General features: G+C 34.9%; 1 protein-coding gene across 2 annotated transcripts in view; it reads left to right on the top strand.

Annotated features, from left to right (window-relative positions):
• The first annotated feature begins 330 nt into the window (after positions 1-330).
• Positions 331-18305, top strand: part of Pdk (pyruvate dehydrogenase kinase) — a 171877-nt gene continuing 153902 nt past the window's right edge. The window contains exon 1 of one of the 2 annotated variants that reach the window (XM_081735821.1): positions 331-674. In XM_081735821.1, the coding sequence (XP_081591947.1) occupies positions 575-674 (100 nt within the window). In that variant the 5' untranslated portion in view covers positions 331-574. The remainder of the gene's footprint in view (positions 675-18305) is intronic. The other variant, XM_081735823.1, reaches the window with a different exon arrangement.

Here is an 18305-nt window from a genome sequence, read left to right as displayed (position 1 = left end):
CTATATTGTTAATCTGCATGCGAAAGGATTTTTTTTTTTTTTAATTCTTAATGTGGTGATAAAGTGGAACCTTTGAATGCATTAAAAATGATTTTTTTAAATGTAGTATTTAAAATATAATGAGCCCCACGAAGCCTTTTCTTTTAATGACCGATAATTATTGTATTTCTCTGAATAAGTATGGACCTCATTCCAAACAAGGTTTGGTAGAATTTGCCATCTGCAACACGAAAGCTGAAGATGCAATTGTAAGCGATATATCGAATATCACAAAATACAATGCAACTTTGTATTTCGTTGACACACGCCCGTATGGACTGAGATTGATAATTATATATAATTTCCACGGAAATGTTAGGTGCTTCAATATGGCGTTGAAGTACTTTTCCACTCGATTCGTAAGTGACTCTTGCGGAAATGTCTATGGACACTTTCCATTTCAAGAGAACGAGGCTGCTAAAAAGCAAAACGAAGAGCAAAAGTAAAGTGTAGTGTGTGGTCTTGTGTTGATGTTGGAAGTATTGTGTATTAATTTTATTCGTTATCGCGATAAGTTGATACCTAAAGCTCCATCATGAGAGTAACACAAGTTTTGAAAGCTATTACAAAGATGTTGGACTTCTATTCCCAATTTAATCCATCACCGCTGTCTATCAAGCAGTTCATCGATTTTGGTAAGTGTCAAAGCATTCTAACTTCACGACTTCGATGATATAATAATAATAATAATAATAATAATAATAATAATAATAATACAAATTTGTTAGTAGTTAATAATGTAATTATTTAGGAGTAACGAATAGCTTTAGAAGTAATTATGAAATCAAATGAAGTATATTTATCTTTTATTTCTTTTTGTTTTTATAAATATTGAGAAATTATTGATATAAATAATTCGTGTTTTTTACTATTGACAATTATGTATGGGTTGGATTATGTGTATACAGAAATAGTACGGAAGTTTCTTCCTCTTTAATATAACTGGATAGCACATTTGCATTTTTTGGGGTGGAAGGGAAACAATTACGAATTTGAAGTCTAAAGAAGACTGGTCAGAGGTAGAAATATAGTTAGCGAGTTACAAGAAAAAGATTATTATTTGCAACTCACTTCCATAAAATCAATATTTTCCATATGTAATTGGATAATTATAAGTAAAATCATAATGAGCAACAGTGACGCAACTACACATTTTAGGGACAGGTTAAATCACCGTTAAACGCTTTAATTCCGTTTGTTCAATCGGCAGAAAGATAACATAGCCTTCTTACCAAGCAATATACACGAACTGCAGACTTTTGTTCTTATTATATTTAAAACTAGCAGAATACTCGTTCTTCTCGCAGGGAGAATAGGCCTATGTTCCGTTTGGATTTAAACAGCATTGGAAGTGTCACTGTTCATCCCATGGATTCTGAAAACTTTGCATTCGGCATTAAAATCGGGGTCATTTTATATTTATCCCTCTCCCCTTTTCCAACTTGCGGGGCTGAATATGGATTTATCTGGTATCGGAAGTGTCACTGTTCATCTCAGCGACCACGAAAACAATGGATTTGACACTAATATTGGTAATTTTCGATCTTTTATTATTATTATTATTATTATTATTATTATTATTATTATTATTATTATTTTGAAATCCTTCTTTCCAGCTTAAGCTGCACCATCAGAGTGAAATAATAATAATAATAATAATAATAATAATAATAATAATAATAATAATAATAATAATAATAATAATAAACATCCCAGGACCGAGTCTCAAACCCACAAGACGCTCACTTTGTCATTATTTTATCCTTCTTGCTGATTAAAAACAATTAGTTCTGAAGTTAATAAGTACTAGATTTATCTTTTTCGACTTCGCTTAAATAACCCTCTAATTTTTTTTACGGTATACACAGCAGCACCTGGTTCACCACGCATAATTTTTTAAACAAGAAAATTTGTAACGATAGTATCATTTAGCATATATGTATGCAGGGACGGCGATTAGGGGGGGGGCAGACTTTTTTTAAGTCACCTCTTAATGCATATAGTTTTATTTGGAAATGTAAAGTTTTTGTACAGAGCTACATGAATTGCGTTTTAATTGCCACGGAGAATGGACCAAAAATTAATCTTTTGGAGCGCAGCATCAGTGGCGTATTTACGATTTGTTTCGGGGTGGGGCTTTGCCTGAAAATGTGAAAATTCTGCAAGATATTTCATATACTTTACTATAGTAAGATTTCGGGGGGGGGGCTTAAGCCTAGAAGAGCCGCCCCTGAATACGCCACTGCGCAGCGTACTTTCATTTCTTCTTATAAGGATTCGATATGTTAGTCAGCCGCTTTGAAACTAATTGAGAGAACATTTTGCAAAACAAAAGTCTTTCACAAGTTATTCTTTAATTGCACAAAATAGACAGTTCCTAAAGTGTCTTTTCTTCTTTCTAATAGTACTAAGTAATATTGATTAAAAAGAAAGTAATAATAATCAGGGTGGATTGATTTAAATCAGTCTGATTTAAATCAAGATTTAAATCACTTGATTTTTTAAATAAAAATCGCTGATTTAAATCAAATCCCGAAATAAAATAATTTAAAGTGAAAATAAGTAAAATCACGTTTCTGTTCTGTCATTTCGGTTACGGAAATTAATCATCATAATACAATGAGACTCAAATGTACAGTATGTACAGTATAGTATGAATACAAATGTCATTCGCAGGATAATTAGGGAAAATCCCGTTTTGAACGGGTAACGAAGCAATGCTGCTTTCGTCTCTTCCTAACAATGGGTTTGGGTTTTCAAATCGTTAACTATTCCAACGGGGAAATCACCATCGACATTTAAGACAGAAATTCTTTCGCTTGCTCGTCTGTTTTTGTTCCCAGGTAATAGGACGTACCGGTATATAGAAGGGTCCTATCCCCTCTCAGATTTTTTTAAAGATTTATAACTTTAGGCGAAATTTATGTATTTCGTGCCTCAAGCTAGTTCTAATTTTTTTAAAATATGCCCCTACCAAATATCAGTAACTTCTGTGAAAAAAGTGACATTTTGATATACGTTGCTATACTTTTTCCTTAATCCTTAACCTTTTAAATTATATTACCTATTTTTATTCCATTTAAAATCGAATCTTTATTATTCGATTAAAAAGTACCAATAAACCTTTTTACTTCTTTTTGTTTTTTTCAAGACTGCAGGCATTGTAGAACATGTTACATATGCTTTCACGCCTTTCTGCGTCGAGACATAGTGTGTGATTACATCATAAATTTAAAAAGATATTTTTTGTTATGCCTATTATTATTATTATTATTATTATTATTATTATTATTATTGTTTGGTAGGCTTACATTTTGCATTCAAAAACTGAAATTTTACACACTCGTTCAATGCTTCCCTTAGTATTTTTTAGATGTTTTCGGATCTCTGCGTGAAAACGGGGTCCAGAAGGGAAAATGTAAAAAAAAAAAAAAAAAAAATCTTAACAAAATAGCTTTTTCCGCGATTCAGATGGAAACATATGAATGGTACCGTTTGAAAGGCTGTTCTGTTCTGAAGAGAATGACGTACGAACCATGATTCTAGGATAAATAGGGATGTTTCAGGAAACTGTTACCTGAGATACTGTTTTATAAGGGAATCTGGGGGATATTATTTTTCGCGGGCTTACTTTTGCACCTAGAAGATTGAAATTTTGCACATTTATTCAGGGGTTTGGTCCAGAGGGGTAAAAAGTAAAAAAAAAAAATGTATTTTTAACAGAAAATCCCTTTTTTCGTGATTTTTCCGCCCCAGATACACGATGGAGACATTTGAATGATACGATTTGAAAATCTTTTTTTATTCTGAAGAGAATAATATACAAATCACGACCCTAGGATAAATAGAGATGTCTGAGGAAATCTTTATATTACATGCGGGTTATCTGGGGCATTGTGGGGATGTTCTTAGCTCATTGTTAAATATTTCCCTACCCTTACTATTCAAGATAGCTTGAAATTTATACACCCATTTAGTACACCCCTTAGTATTTCCCAATTGATTTTGAGTTATTTGCGTGAACACAAGGGAGTCCAGAGGGGATCAAAATTTGAAAATAAAAATCCCATTTTCTCTCAAAACTTCCCGCTTCAGGGACATGATAGGGAAATGTGAATGTTACCGTTTCAAAGGCTGTTCTATTCTGAAAAGAATAAGGTATGAACCATGATCCTAGGATAAATAGGAATGATGATGCAGCTGCTTGACTGAAAGTCCATAATTTTCCTTTTTAAAAAAGCCATAATTTAAAAGGGTTAAGAAACATTGTTTCGGATTAACAGAGGTTAACAATTGGGGATTAATTCAAAATTTAACCCTAATACTTTCACTTAAATGGCATAATTGGCATTTAATACTAATTCCTAATGCTTTTTCTTCAATTCGCGACTTGTAATTTACGAGGAGAAAGATTTGATTTAAATCAAAAAAATCGATTTAAATAAAAAAAATCATCGAAAATGATTTTTTTAAAAAAAGAATCATGATTTTTTTCCACCCTGATAATGATCAACTTCTACCTTTTTCATTGTTTTGCCTACAGTATTTATGATATTCCGCAGTTACAAATTCATCGTGATAGAAAAAAAAAAGTTTATTTATGTATTTATTTTTACTAGGAGACACAACAATGCCCTTTTCGCAGACGCAGCAAAGCCCTTTTCGTAGATTTTTTTTTTTTTTTTAAACAGAAATCAAGAAACAGTTGAGAAGGCTCGAAGGGCATTGCCAGAACGAACTTAAAAGAGTTATTTTTTTCGAAATTTATATGAAATTGTATATTAAATGTATTTGATTAAATTCAATAGATAATACATTTACGTATTTGGAACCTGCGTATTAGGGTATGTGTTGAATTAGCTTTAAAAAAATGAAATGAAACCTTTAAGTTTTACGTCCCACGGTTATGCCAGTTAGGTTAAAGGGGACGGTGATGAGAGATGAGTGAAATGGTGGAATGAATAAAGTGGGAGGAAACGGGAGAACCCCGAGAAAACCCACGAGCACGGTGTTTGTCCACCACAAAGTCCACACGGCGCGAGCTGGGATCGAACCAGGGACCCCAAGCACCGGAGGTGAACGCTCTACCACTGAGCCACCGCCTCCCCCCTGAATTAGCTTAATTGAAATAGCCTCCCCCCTGAATTAGCTTTAAAAAAATAATATTTTAGGGTAATCGGAGTATGCTTTAAGGTGCCTCAAGTAGGATAATGTTTCATATATTGAACACTTCGTGTACTATTTCAGCCTCTTTTATTTGCAGTATAAAAACCTTTGTTGTACTTGTTATACCTAATTATTGATGAAACAAACTTCTGTGGTGGGGGAAGTGAAGGGATTTAAATTTATGTTGACGTTAAAAAAAAATCCTAAGCGAAAAATGAGCAGAAAATATATTTTTTTTAAAACTAATAAATACTGTATTCGAAGATAGAATTATTACTCCTTGTTCCTCCTTCTCCCCTCCCTAAAGTTTGTTTCTGCAATAATAATAAATAAGGAATACAGTCAGTGTTTTTATAATGCAAATAAAAGAATAATGAAAGAGGCTGGAATGGAATAAGAAATGTCGTACGAGAGTATTGGTGAAACTTTCTTGAGCTTATGGCACCTCAAAGCATACTTCGATTTCTCCAAAATTTTATTTTTCCTTTTTTTTACATCAAGAGGCAATTTTCCGCGCTATTAGAAATAAAAGTTTAAAATTCGGGGTTTTCGTTCCACCTTACTGTAAGCCTATATCTTATATAGCTTTGATGCTAGAATGAACGCTAAACTCCATTCCATTGCTTTCTTCGTACCTCCTTGCTAAGTTCCAGATATGAAATTCATAAACATATCCGGAATACATAATGAATTATACTCAGTTATATTTATCTGACTTGCTCTACTGTTGTGCTGCTTGCTGTACTAGAATGGGATATGAGTTGCTATTCAGGTTTATATTGGAGGATTTTTTCAACACAATATTACTCTTAACAAGAATCGAATCTGAGACATTTAAGGTGAACTATGAATAAATGAAGACAATGGAAATAATGAATGGTGGAATGCAATATACAACGTAACACTTATCACTTGTCTTGCGATCGCCAGGTTAATGTGTAGATCTCTCGACTATTCCTGCCGCTATCATAAACCTTAATAATAATAATAATAATAATAATAATAATAATAATAATAATAATAATAATAATAATAATAATAATAATGAAGAAAACAGTATCAGCAGATTTATTCTTTAACACGCTTCCTAACTTATCTTCCGAAAAGAAAGAAGAAAATTTTCTTTTTAGGCTTTTTACAGACATTATTGATTTGTTTCACGTGCGACTAATTTTCATGTTGATATCCCTTTGAAGTTTCCTTGTTACAAAAATACTATCAGCGCAATTTTCAGTATGTCATGCATTGTCTCTCTGCTTATATATAGATACAACAAAAAATTGCTTTAAAACTATGCATCGTATATATATATATATATATATATATATATATATATATATATATATATATATCCAATCCAGATTGTATGTGACGTGAAGTTACAACTTAACGTGGGATTCGAAACACGTGAGCTTGCAGCGAAATCTAACCGGGGCTTCTCGTGTCATATGCGCGTACGCTATCTAAATAACCCCGAGTTAATTAATTTGAAATTTGGTTCCTTGTGCTAGATGTCTATATGGTTGAAGAACGCTACTCCATCAGTGGTTAAATTTTGTTGTCTAGTTTCGTCAAATATTAAATCATTATCTAGTACTCGTTTCTACAGTATATAGATTGTCATTTGTCTCTAGAAATTACTTTTCGATTTTTTTTTTGTATACATATTACGTATGACAGATTTTTATGTATTGATATCCCTCTTCTTTCCACATTACACCAGGGGTCACGGTGGCTCAGTGGTAGAGCGTGTACTTCTGTTGCGTAGAGTCCCTGGTTCGATCCCCGACCAAGTTATTTTGTGGTGGACAGCATCGTGTCCGAAGGTTTTCTCGAAATACTTCCTTTTCTTCCCACATTCTCATTCCACCAGCTCTTCAATCATTCACTTGCTTTAATCATCCGTCTTCATTAACCTTTGGGCATAATTGTGGGACGTTAAACTGAAATTTCTCATTTCATTTTTTTTTCAAATCAAACCAATTTACAGTTAGTATTCAGTAAATCACTGGCAGCTGAAATAAAGGCACGAGAATAGCATTCATAAGTGTTTATGTTCATAGATTAGAAATGACGAAGAAAGGAAGGAAATGTGTGTGTGTGTGCAAATATACTGTAGTTGAAAACTGTAAGTTTTAATAAAGTTACTAAACACTTCAAAGCCATTTTACGAGAAATACAATTTTAGTTTCTGTGAAACATAGACTGTATACATTATATCTACGAAATCTAGGTAAAACCGTGGCGGATCTAGGAGGTAAAAACTGGGGGAGATAGCCAGACCCCAGATTATATTAGATATATCATGAGTTTATTATAAACTTTCAAAAAATGTATAAATATAGCTTCAGTTACTCTTGTCACTTAAAAAACTGGAAGGCTATGTCCCCCGCCCCGGGCTAGATCCGCCACTGCTGATGACACCAAATACAACCTTTTTTTATTTTGCTTCATAAGTTATATACGACTGGATATTTTTTTTTTCGGCAACGAATGATAGGAAATCTGGGTTTGTGTCTTTTATTACTTGCAGTGAACGTGTGAGAATCATGATCGTCTTTGATTTTCATTATAATCGTGCTTGAATTTCCCTGTTGCAACCATCTGATTTTCACATTGGAATTAAAATGAAATATTTTAGTCAGTGTTCCGTAGTTTTTCTTAGTAGGCTAAATTAGAATTTTTGGATTAGGAATATGGTGGAAACTGGAACCCTGAGACACTAAAGAACTGTCAATCGTAAATTAGTTCTCCAAATTTTTACTGTGTAAACTAGTGGGGATTATTTTTACTGGAAATTATTCGGATAATCGGAAGTCAGTGATCCAGAAATCCTCACAGCAGTCTCTCAGCTTTGAGAACGTACTTGACCTTCCTACACAATGTGCACTGCTAGTGCTTTCAAATTGTGGATATTTGTTACGTTCCCTCAGCTACTGTGGAATAGTCAAACTAAACCTGTTCTATTATGAGTAGGGGAACTAGGTATAGAGGTTGCCATAAATCTACGATGAAATTGAATTTTTGCATTGTTAAGAAAATGATAAGATACGTTCTATTTTAGACAGATTGAAAACAAGGTGAGGAAAATTCTTCTTGATATGAAAAGTATTTAAGATATTGTAAAGTATTAGTTTATGTTTAATGGCTTTCTCATGGATTAAGTTTTGTTATGCGCATAGTATTTTAGACACTGCGCAGACGTAAGTTCATGCTATATTGATTATGTTTGGAAATGAACAAGTTTAATATATTTTTAACATATTCCTAATACAGTGGCATACAGAAAGGTTCCTGTTTTACTGCCCGTTGAGTAAAATATTATGCATAAAGAAACGTTTACCATATTAAGATATGTATACAAACACCTAAAAGGATAGGGGCGCGGTAGCTCAGTGGTAGAGCATGCACCTCTGTTGCTTGGGGTCCCTGGTTCGATCCCAGCTCGCGCCGTGTTGACTTTGTGGTGAAGAAACAAAGTGCTCGTGAGTTTTCTCGGGTTCTCCCGTTTCCTCCCACTTTCTTCATTCCACCATTTCATTCATCTCTCATCACCGTCTTTAACCTAACCGGCATAACCGCGGGACGTAAAACTTAAAGATTTCATTTTTTTTTTTTTTTCATTTCCTAAAAGGATATGAGCTTGGGGGTTTGAATGTGGAAGAGCCCTTCTTCCACATTAAAATTCTGCGTTCTTCACTATCCTAACGTCATTCATATTTTAAGAGACAAAGTAATGAGGATCAAATTAGTAGAAAAAATTCAATTTCCAATTGTGCACATTATTATTATTATACCTTAACACTCTTGTGTAAATGGTAGCTCTAGTTTCAGCATTATTAATTACTGCTTTTGAATCGTGGCTCAGCGGCCTCTAAATAAAGGAGCTTGTGTGGTTAGATGATACTTAGAATCACATTGAAGTGGATTAATTTAGATGTAAGGAATGAGTCGACTTCAACGTAATATGAATTTACAAAATTTGAAATATAATATACTCAAACTAACAAAAAACTAAGTTGTCTTTGATTTTCGTATTTTAATTGTACCTGAAGCTTGAATTGAGACCAGGTAATCTTAACAGTGTTAAGATGTATATATCTTTAGTGTCTTTATAACACATTGATTTATGTGGAGGATTATTTTTCTGTTCTGTGAAACGAATAGATTACGGATTTCATCTTCAAGCTCAGTCAAATGTTCCCTTCTCTTTCAAAATGAATTTGTATTATACAGGGTGTTTCAAAACAACACCGACAACGTTTGGGAGATGATTCTTGACACTAAGATAAGACAAAAAGTATAGACTAACCTGGGTGCACAAACGCTTTCTTTAGAAGTTACAGGCTGCTGAAAACATTAAAAAAATGAACCTCAAAGGTCCATAGCTCCTATTCTATGGGACCCACCGTCGTCGGGTTAAGACCACTTAGGAACTATTATGTGTCCTATCCAAATATTCATGTTTCAGAATCGTGCCGTGCTTTCGTAACAGTTTTTATTGAGGTGGTGATGAGTACTTCAAATTATATACCCGTAGCCAAACAGTCTCTATAAAAATGGTTGCGTGAGATTCTGAAACATGGATTTTTGGATAGGGCACATATTAGTTCCTAAGTGAAGTCTTGACCCATAGTGTTTAAGCTATGGCCCTCTAAAGTTAATTTTTTCATGTTTTCGGCATCCTGTAACTCCGAAACGAAGCATTTGTGCACCCAGGTTGGTCTATGTGCGCTACTTTTTGTCTTATCTTGGTGTCAGAAATCACCTCCCAAACGGTGTCGGTGTTGTTTTGAAACACTGTATATATAAATTTAAGATTACGTAAATTTGATTATTAAATATTAAAATTATGTTTATGAAAATTTAATTTTCACGGAGTAAGGGACATTTCAATAGATTTGAAGAATTCAATATAAAACCAAACCGTTCAAAGAAACCAAAATTATTCTCCACATAGATCAGTGGGGTGAAAAGCAAGATATCGCAGGTATTCAACACCGTTAAGAATATTAAAGATTTGTAGTTACAGAAATAAAAACTTTCTATTGGTCGCTGTCCTTGTTAGGCCAGTGGGTCCTAAGATCTCGCTTTATAATATCATCCTCCAGTTTTTTTTATATGACCCATTGGCACACTTAGAGGGGAGAGCTCGAGCTAGTTCGAACCCTCTCCATTCTACAACATATTATGGAATAAAAATTTACCATAAGAATGCAAAACTTTCGCTTGTCTTAAATTGGTATGAACTTAAGTCCCCTCTCCTATTAATGAAATTCTCTGTACGCCATTGATTGGCATATCCTACCCTACTATATCTTCCTCACGCGATTTCCAACTAAAGTATACAGACCTTGCGCGTATTTTGTATTTGAAGAGCAAGTCTCACGTATCTTAGACACCATCATTTTATTACTATTATTCATTTTGTTGGTTTTAAGCTAAACGTCCCTTTTCAACACCGAGACTATATGAGATGTGGACCACAATTAAACGTGGGATTCGACTGTATTCCATAAGCTGCCACGGGGTATTGAACTCGGGCCTGCCATTCCGAAGTCTTGAACAAATATTCTTTATCTACGAGACGTTTCTTTATTATTAAATTCTAACAAGCTTCTGAAGCATCAGAGTGAAACAGGTTTCAGTAGTAAGATGTCATTAGGACTTTTCTATCAAAGACTTACGTTGATCCAAGAATTACATTTTTGCAAAATCATATTTCTAGTACTGTAGAAATAGTGATTGAGTTGATAAAGAATTTTTCTTGTACGTTTTTGCTTTGTAAGATAAACTGTCTTCCTGTTGGAAAAACATTCTTCGAGGAACGTAGTTTTTGGTAAAAGCGCACTACTGACAGTGACAATTTATCACAGGAACTGTTTTCACTTAGATGCTTCAGATGAGAGTTCAACTTTTATTATTATTATTATTATTATTATTATTATTATTATTATTATTATTATTATTATTATTATGTATCTATTTCTTCATTAAGTAATTTCAAGAGCTCTTTATTATTTGAATAATACGCGATGGCTAATAATGCATAATTCTATATTGTGACCTTTTAAATCGGTGTGCTAAAATGAGATTTTCATTTTTGAATTTCCTGATCAAAAGTGAGAATGGTATGCTTTTTTCTTTTTTTTCACGTAGTCACAAGGAAACGGAATATTACTATAGGCTAAAATAAAGATGAAAATGAAAGACATTCAGCTTTTTAAAACCTTTTCTTCAACGACTTGTAGATATGAAGTAAAAAAATGAAAGCGAAATGTGTATTTTATGACCAAGGAATATGTTTTTTTTAGGCTAAAGAAGACACATGGTTCATGAGAGTGGAATAATTATCTATTAAAATGCTACAACAGCAATAAAAGTGCCTGAACTCCAAATTCTTAAATTCGATTTCAAGCCTTTGATTTACGGTTATTTGTGATTTCACTTTAATAAACACATTTTTTTTTTAAGTATGTGTACTTCAAATAAACTATTTAAATACCTTTTTTTTTTTTTTTAAAAAAATAAAGTTTATGTTTTAAAATTATTGTTCATAGTCTTTGTATTTTAATAAACCTTCTCCAAAATCAATGCAAATGAATTGTGCTGCCATCTTTGGAGTTCTTTTAGACTATATGTTTGTGGACGTTTATATGTTTGTAGCAATCCTTTCGACTATGAGATCTCGGAAACTACAGGCTCTAGAAACATGAGTTCTAATTGAATATTTAAAAAACATGGCCATTATTTCTTTATTACATTTTTACGGGTACACTGGAAGTGTTGAAATTAAAAAAAAAAAAACTAAAGCATCATATCCTACGTATTATACATTCCAACACCACGTAGTTGTATATTGGGTTGTATATATATATATATATATATATCTCAGGCGTTTGTTTCATTACCAAATAATAATGAAAAAGGAAGGATAACCATTTCACCAGTCTAAGATGAATGTTTATTTTTGGAGTGTTTTGCCCAATGAACACCTTTATAACTGACATTATAATTAATTGCGTATGTAATGTATTTGCTTATTACATACTGCATGCAAGAAGAAAGAATATACGTATCATACATGAATTAGAAACTTCAACCGGAAGTAGGCTTAAATCTTGCAAACGGTCCGAGATATTGAAAAAAATAATCGAAAAAAAAATCTCCCTTTTAAAGTATCCTTTACGATTTTTATAACAACGTCTTTAACTTTTGTCTGTAAAGGTACATGTACAGATGTTGTGAGGAATGGCGAGGAGATTCGTGTTCATATGTGAATGATGCGCTGTGAGAGCGCAGGTTCAGCTAGTCATGAAACAAAATGAGAATATGGGAGGAAACTGGAGAGTATCGAAAAAAGTCTCGGGTACGATGTTGTAACCAGAAACCAATATGGCCTGAGATTGAACCAGAGACCCCTCGTATCAGAGATGAGAGCTTTAGTACAGAACCATAGAAATCAAGTAAAACTACAGGTTCCGAGTTTTAGTCTCGGTGCTGAAAATCGAGTTAAACATTATTTTCCAAATTTAAATACGTACAGTGCAAGAGTATGGCCTTTTTTTGTAAAACTAGGTCAGCTTTATATGTACTTGATAAAAATTTTATTATGCGATATCAATTGAAAATGGAAAATTCCTCTCCCTGCCTACGACAGGATATGAGATAACGAACTGGATGTAATTGAGGAAGGTCGTGTAGGAGGCCAGCTGAAAATTTCCAAGGTCATTGATGCTTCTGTTCATTGGCTACTCTCGAAGGTTCGACTGAGGTGTGTACCATTGCGTATGTTCCATTCCAATGAGGAAAAGTGTTAACAGCGTTGTCAGGTGTACTTTCCGTAGTCTTTCTGTGAACTTTCAATTAAACACATGAATAGACTCACGTAATAGTCTAGCATAAAGCGATCACCAGCAATAGAAAGGAAAGCAGTTATCTATATGGATGATCGATGACCTCAATTACGTAGTGAGTCGGTTCGGAACGGGAACATTTTCTTACGTAACTAATGTTCATATGAGGCATTCCGGATAGTAAGAACGAACAAAAACACAGTCCGATCGCTCGAAAATACGATGACATTTGAGGTGTTCTAATATACAAAACAGTTCTGTGGCAGCCAATCTTCATTGTAAGAGCAAAACATGTCAGTCTGTGAGTAGCGTTTAATTCTGATACTTAACAGTGGCGCCAATAAGTGTCGCTGCCTGTATGCTGCCAATAAATGACACTAGATGCAGTGAGCCGTAGGCTTTGGGCGAGCAGGTGTATGTGTTCCTCTTTCCTTTAGAAAATACTTCCAAAATTAATGTACGATTATTTTGACAGGTCGGAGTGCATTTTCAGGAAACAAGTATTTGCAGAGTTTACCCTTGTTACTCGGAACGCCTGATATTATCTTGGAGTTCAATCGTTTTAAGCGCCGGGGCATCAGGCTTGCCAACCATACGATAATTTTAGAAAAAAATACTTGGGGGGGGGGGGCAGTTTCGAATGTTCAAGTAAATATTGGATTGGATTTTGAGTGTAGCATCACTTTCTGCAGCGAGAATATGTGAGACGTGAACCCACTGATTAACATGGTATCCGAACATGAGCTCCCGCCGGGACTCGAACCCGGGTCTGCCACGCCAAAGCAAATAAATATTGTAGATGTGCATAAATAATTATAAATACACATGCTGAGGTATTTAACAATAATTCCCGCTAAAATAAATCAATAGTGATTTGAGAATTGGCAAATGGCAACCCTGCATCCATTCTTTAAATTCAATTACCTTTACGAGTGGGTAGAATTTTGTTTTTCGGAGTAGTGTTAGTAATGATTTAAAAAATGATGAGGATAGTGATATCGCTCTGGAGTTCGAAACTGAAAATTACTATATATAGGGTGCTTCAAAAGTCCCCTTATATTACAAAATGTAAGAGGAAAAACATTTCCAAATATGTTGTTTTCAATCTAAAGATTTTTTTTTTTTTTTTTTTTTAATCTGACGACCCGTTTCGGCTGTGCACTTTTATGCGCCCAGTGTTAAATGAAAATGCAACGTTGCCATTTACCTGGACCCACAACGTGAGTGAATGAAGTTACTGTCTTTTACACTAACATGTCGATGGCCGTCCCCCATTTGAAAGAAACGTCCCCGATTTGACAGTATTGTACTGTAGATTGTACTAATCAATTCGGTGGACGTTTTTTTCTCAAGAAAACTAATCAGGTATTGCCTTTTGGTCTCTTTTGTTTCCTTCTACATTCCGCAGGAGTTGTAGGAAGCCTCCTTTGTGTTGTTTCGTATGACATTTCTGGAATAACAAGGAAAAACAGTCATTAGCCTAAATACTACTCGCAACAATAATATCTTACTTATATACAGTTATACCTTTGAAACCAGATTGGGCAAAAACAGTTAACATCCTCTACTATCACATCCAGCACACAATAGAACTGGACTCGGCTGGGCTTAAAATAAAACTCTACATGAAATTCGATATCAAGTGTACCAATTTTGGTTTTCGATCTAATTTTATTATCCACATATTGACTGGTACATGAAAGCATATTAGAGTTCTACGTATGTTTCACGAACGACGAATGTGTAATAATGTTCTGCACAATCATTATTGACGCCTAACAACGAAACATTATTTTGTTTTCACAACATGAACTTTGCGTCCGCTACCCGGTGTTTATGCAAGGCCTTCTTCCACGACTTTAATCTTTCACATTGGTACTAACTGTAGGCCCAAGCCTTACCAGCTGCACGAAAACCTACCTATTTCTGCACACCTTACGTCTCTCCTTATTAAGTCTGTAAGCCTTTCATATTTCTGTTAATTTCAAACTTTGAGGTTTTGTTCAGAGTTGGAGTGTGTCTGGACCACTGTGCAATGGTAAATGTTGATGCATACTGCAGGGGTGCCCACAAGGGAAAAGCTATGACGCAAACTGCGTCATTGAAATATTTGGGGGGGTTAAAATCTATATAAATATGTTTAGGGGGTGTAAAAATTAATCGAAAAAAATTTTTTTCGTGGAGGAACACCTTTGTATAGACAAATGCGGGGAGGGGTGCATCATGGACATAAGGGGGGTGGGCACCACTACATACTACACACATATATACAGGGATTCACCCGCAGGAAATCCGTTTTCTGCAACTGAATATTATTATTCTTCATTTTGTACATTTTTTTTTTATTTTTTATTTTGCACTTTCGGTACTTTCTTTCGTTACTTCACAAGAAGATTACAAATTTTAACATTGGTCATGATCTCGAAAATATCTACATAGAACACGCTTACATTTGTTTCAAGTCTCAGGTCTTTATCGTTTTTTATTCAAAAGATATATATATATATATATATATATATATATATATATATGCAATGGAACTTCGGGTTGCGGGCGAACCCCGCGTACATCTCTCCCCAATCAGCCCCGATAAAGAAGGTTAACCTGTCATTGTTTCAACTAACATCCTGTGTGTATGAAGTCCGACTGAGTAGTCATTTTACTTTCTATTATAAGCTGTGACAGTTGTCTATCATTTTCTACTTGTTTGAGTATGCTCGTGTTCTTCTGCATTTTAATTTTCTCAGATCTTTTCATGCTTGATTTTGTGGTTCTGAACAGATGCAAATAGACGTTGTTGGTGCAACCATATAATTGTTTATTCTTACTCTTACTGAAGAATTCCGAATAAACCGTGGAACGATGTTACCCATCAGAAACTCAAATGGCCTGTGATCGAACCAGGGATCTCTCGTACCAGAGATGAGCTGTCTACTTCTGAATCTCCGTATCCTCTGCAAATCCAAGGCGAGAATACGAATCCTTAGATTAAGAAAAAGAGCTCGACTAATACATATGAAAATACTATTTTCATTAACGTGGGGCTTTTTTAATCGCATAGTTAGCCCGCGTAATTCCAGATTAGTTTCCCGGTTGAGATACACATTGTCTCGACATCATGAGATATTTAGAAAATTATCTGAAGTAGAGGTAGCGCAATTCCATCTAGGAACACAGAAAAATTTTACTGGGAATCAATGCACTGACACCATAACGCTCGAGAGAGTAGGTCTCGTCTAGCTAACCTCAGGCAAACTTTCGTTGGCTATAGTGACAAGCAGAGTATTATTACTTAAATTTATATAGATTGATTCTTTATAGGGTTTACAACTTCAATCAGTTATAATTCTTTATTGGAACCGCATATAAATGTGGTTTATGTCATACTGCAAAACACTTCAGGTTTGACTCACGGTAGTGAGTAGTTGTGATGTTGACCACACGCGGCGCCACCGGTCAGTCGTTGAAAATGGAAACTTTTACTGATGCGGAAAGAGCTAAGTGCGTGTTTTGGTTTGAAGAAACGAAGTCAGCAACGAGTGTATAGCGCAAGTTTCGCACACAATACGGTAAGAAACTACCCGGCAGACCAACAGTGTACAAATGGCACCAGACATATGTTAAAACAGGTTGTTCTGTGCGACACAAAGGCTCCAGGGCGCTCACCCGTAACTGACGATGTGGTAGAAGCAGTTAGGGAGAGTTTTGGCCGCAGTCTTCTAAAATCACTCGATGTGCATCACAATAAACTGGTATCCCTCAGACCACTGTTTGGCGTGTATTGCGTAAACGTTTATCCATGAAGTCATACAAACTGTCCTTGTTCAAGCACTGAGTGAAGCGAATAAACATACCCGACATGAATTCTGCGTTACCATGTTGGATCGCATTACTGATGATGAGTCATTCTTGAACAATGGAATATTCAGTGACGAATCAACTTTTCACCTTTCCGGCCGAGTCAGCATACACATTCTCGTATTTGGGGCACGGAAAATCCACATGCGCACATGGAGCTGGTTCGTGACAGTCCGAAAAGGAATGTGTTTTGCGCTGCTTCCAGAGCAAAGGTGTATGGACCATTCTTTGCTGAGAGCACCATCACCGGCATCGCCTATCTTGATATGCTCCAGAACTTCCTTCTTCCATAGTTAGATGAAGATGGCCACAGTGGTCGCTTATGGTGGCAACAAGATGGCGCCCCGCCGCACTATCTGGTAGAGGTAAGGGAGTTTCTTGATCAGTGTTTTCCAGATAAGTGGATAGGTCGTGGTGGACCAATTGCCTGGCCACCACGGTCTCCAGATTACCCACCATTTAACTTCTTTCCATAAGGGTTTGTGAAAGATAAGGTGTACACACCTCCCCTACCTGATAATGTTAATGAACTGAAACATGGCATCACAACAGCCATCGCGGACGTTACCCCCGAAATGCTGTATACTGTTTTGGCAGGAAATAGACTTTCGTTGAGATGTATCTAAGAGTGACCGCAGGTGCACACATTGATCCATAATGGATTTGTCACAAAAAACTTAGTGTGTTACAGTATAATGACATATAAACCAAGTCTGTATGTGGTTTCAATAAAGAATTATAACTGATTGAAGTTGTAAACCCTATAAAGAATCACCCTGTATTTAAATATGAATTCTGGTAGCGATCTTGTCTCATAAATAGCCTCAGTACTCAGAAAGGACTGTAAAATCAACAGAACCTTTTCTCATCAGCCGGTATTTTTCTTGAAATTACGTTTTCATAATTCTTCTGTAAAGACACTGAATATATATATATATATATATATATATATATATATATATATATATATATATATATATGGAGCATTATCTCTTTAAGTAAAGGTTAGTTCAGAGATTAAGGTGAAGCCTTCAAGATTTTGACTTTGTGCATTTCCAAATGATCCCTAGCAAATTTAATTTTTCGTTTGCTGCTTAAAAGTAACTTCCCAACTTTTCCCATATTAATGAAAATGATTTTTTTTTTTTTTTTTCACTGCAGCTTAAACTCTGATTAACGTGGCATGATGTAAATCCTTGGTGGGTTTTTATGATGCTTTACATTTCATCACTCCGTATAAGCAGGCTTCAGTGACGAAAAGTGCGACGTGCAGTTGATAGTTGTGTCAGTAGCTATTGCAACAGGCTGTTTCAGATGCAAATAGTGTATGACTCCTGAACCTCAAGGTTAATACAACTAGAATTACGTTCGCAGTTGAGTGGAAGC

This window comes from Thermobia domestica, chromosome 13, assembly GCF_964235325.1.
Source record: "Thermobia domestica chromosome 13, izTheDome1.hap1.1, whole genome shotgun sequence".
Taxonomy (NCBI): domain Eukaryota; kingdom Metazoa; phylum Arthropoda; class Insecta; order Zygentoma; family Lepismatidae; genus Thermobia; species Thermobia domestica.
This window is presented reverse-complemented; position numbering and strand designations above follow the sequence as displayed.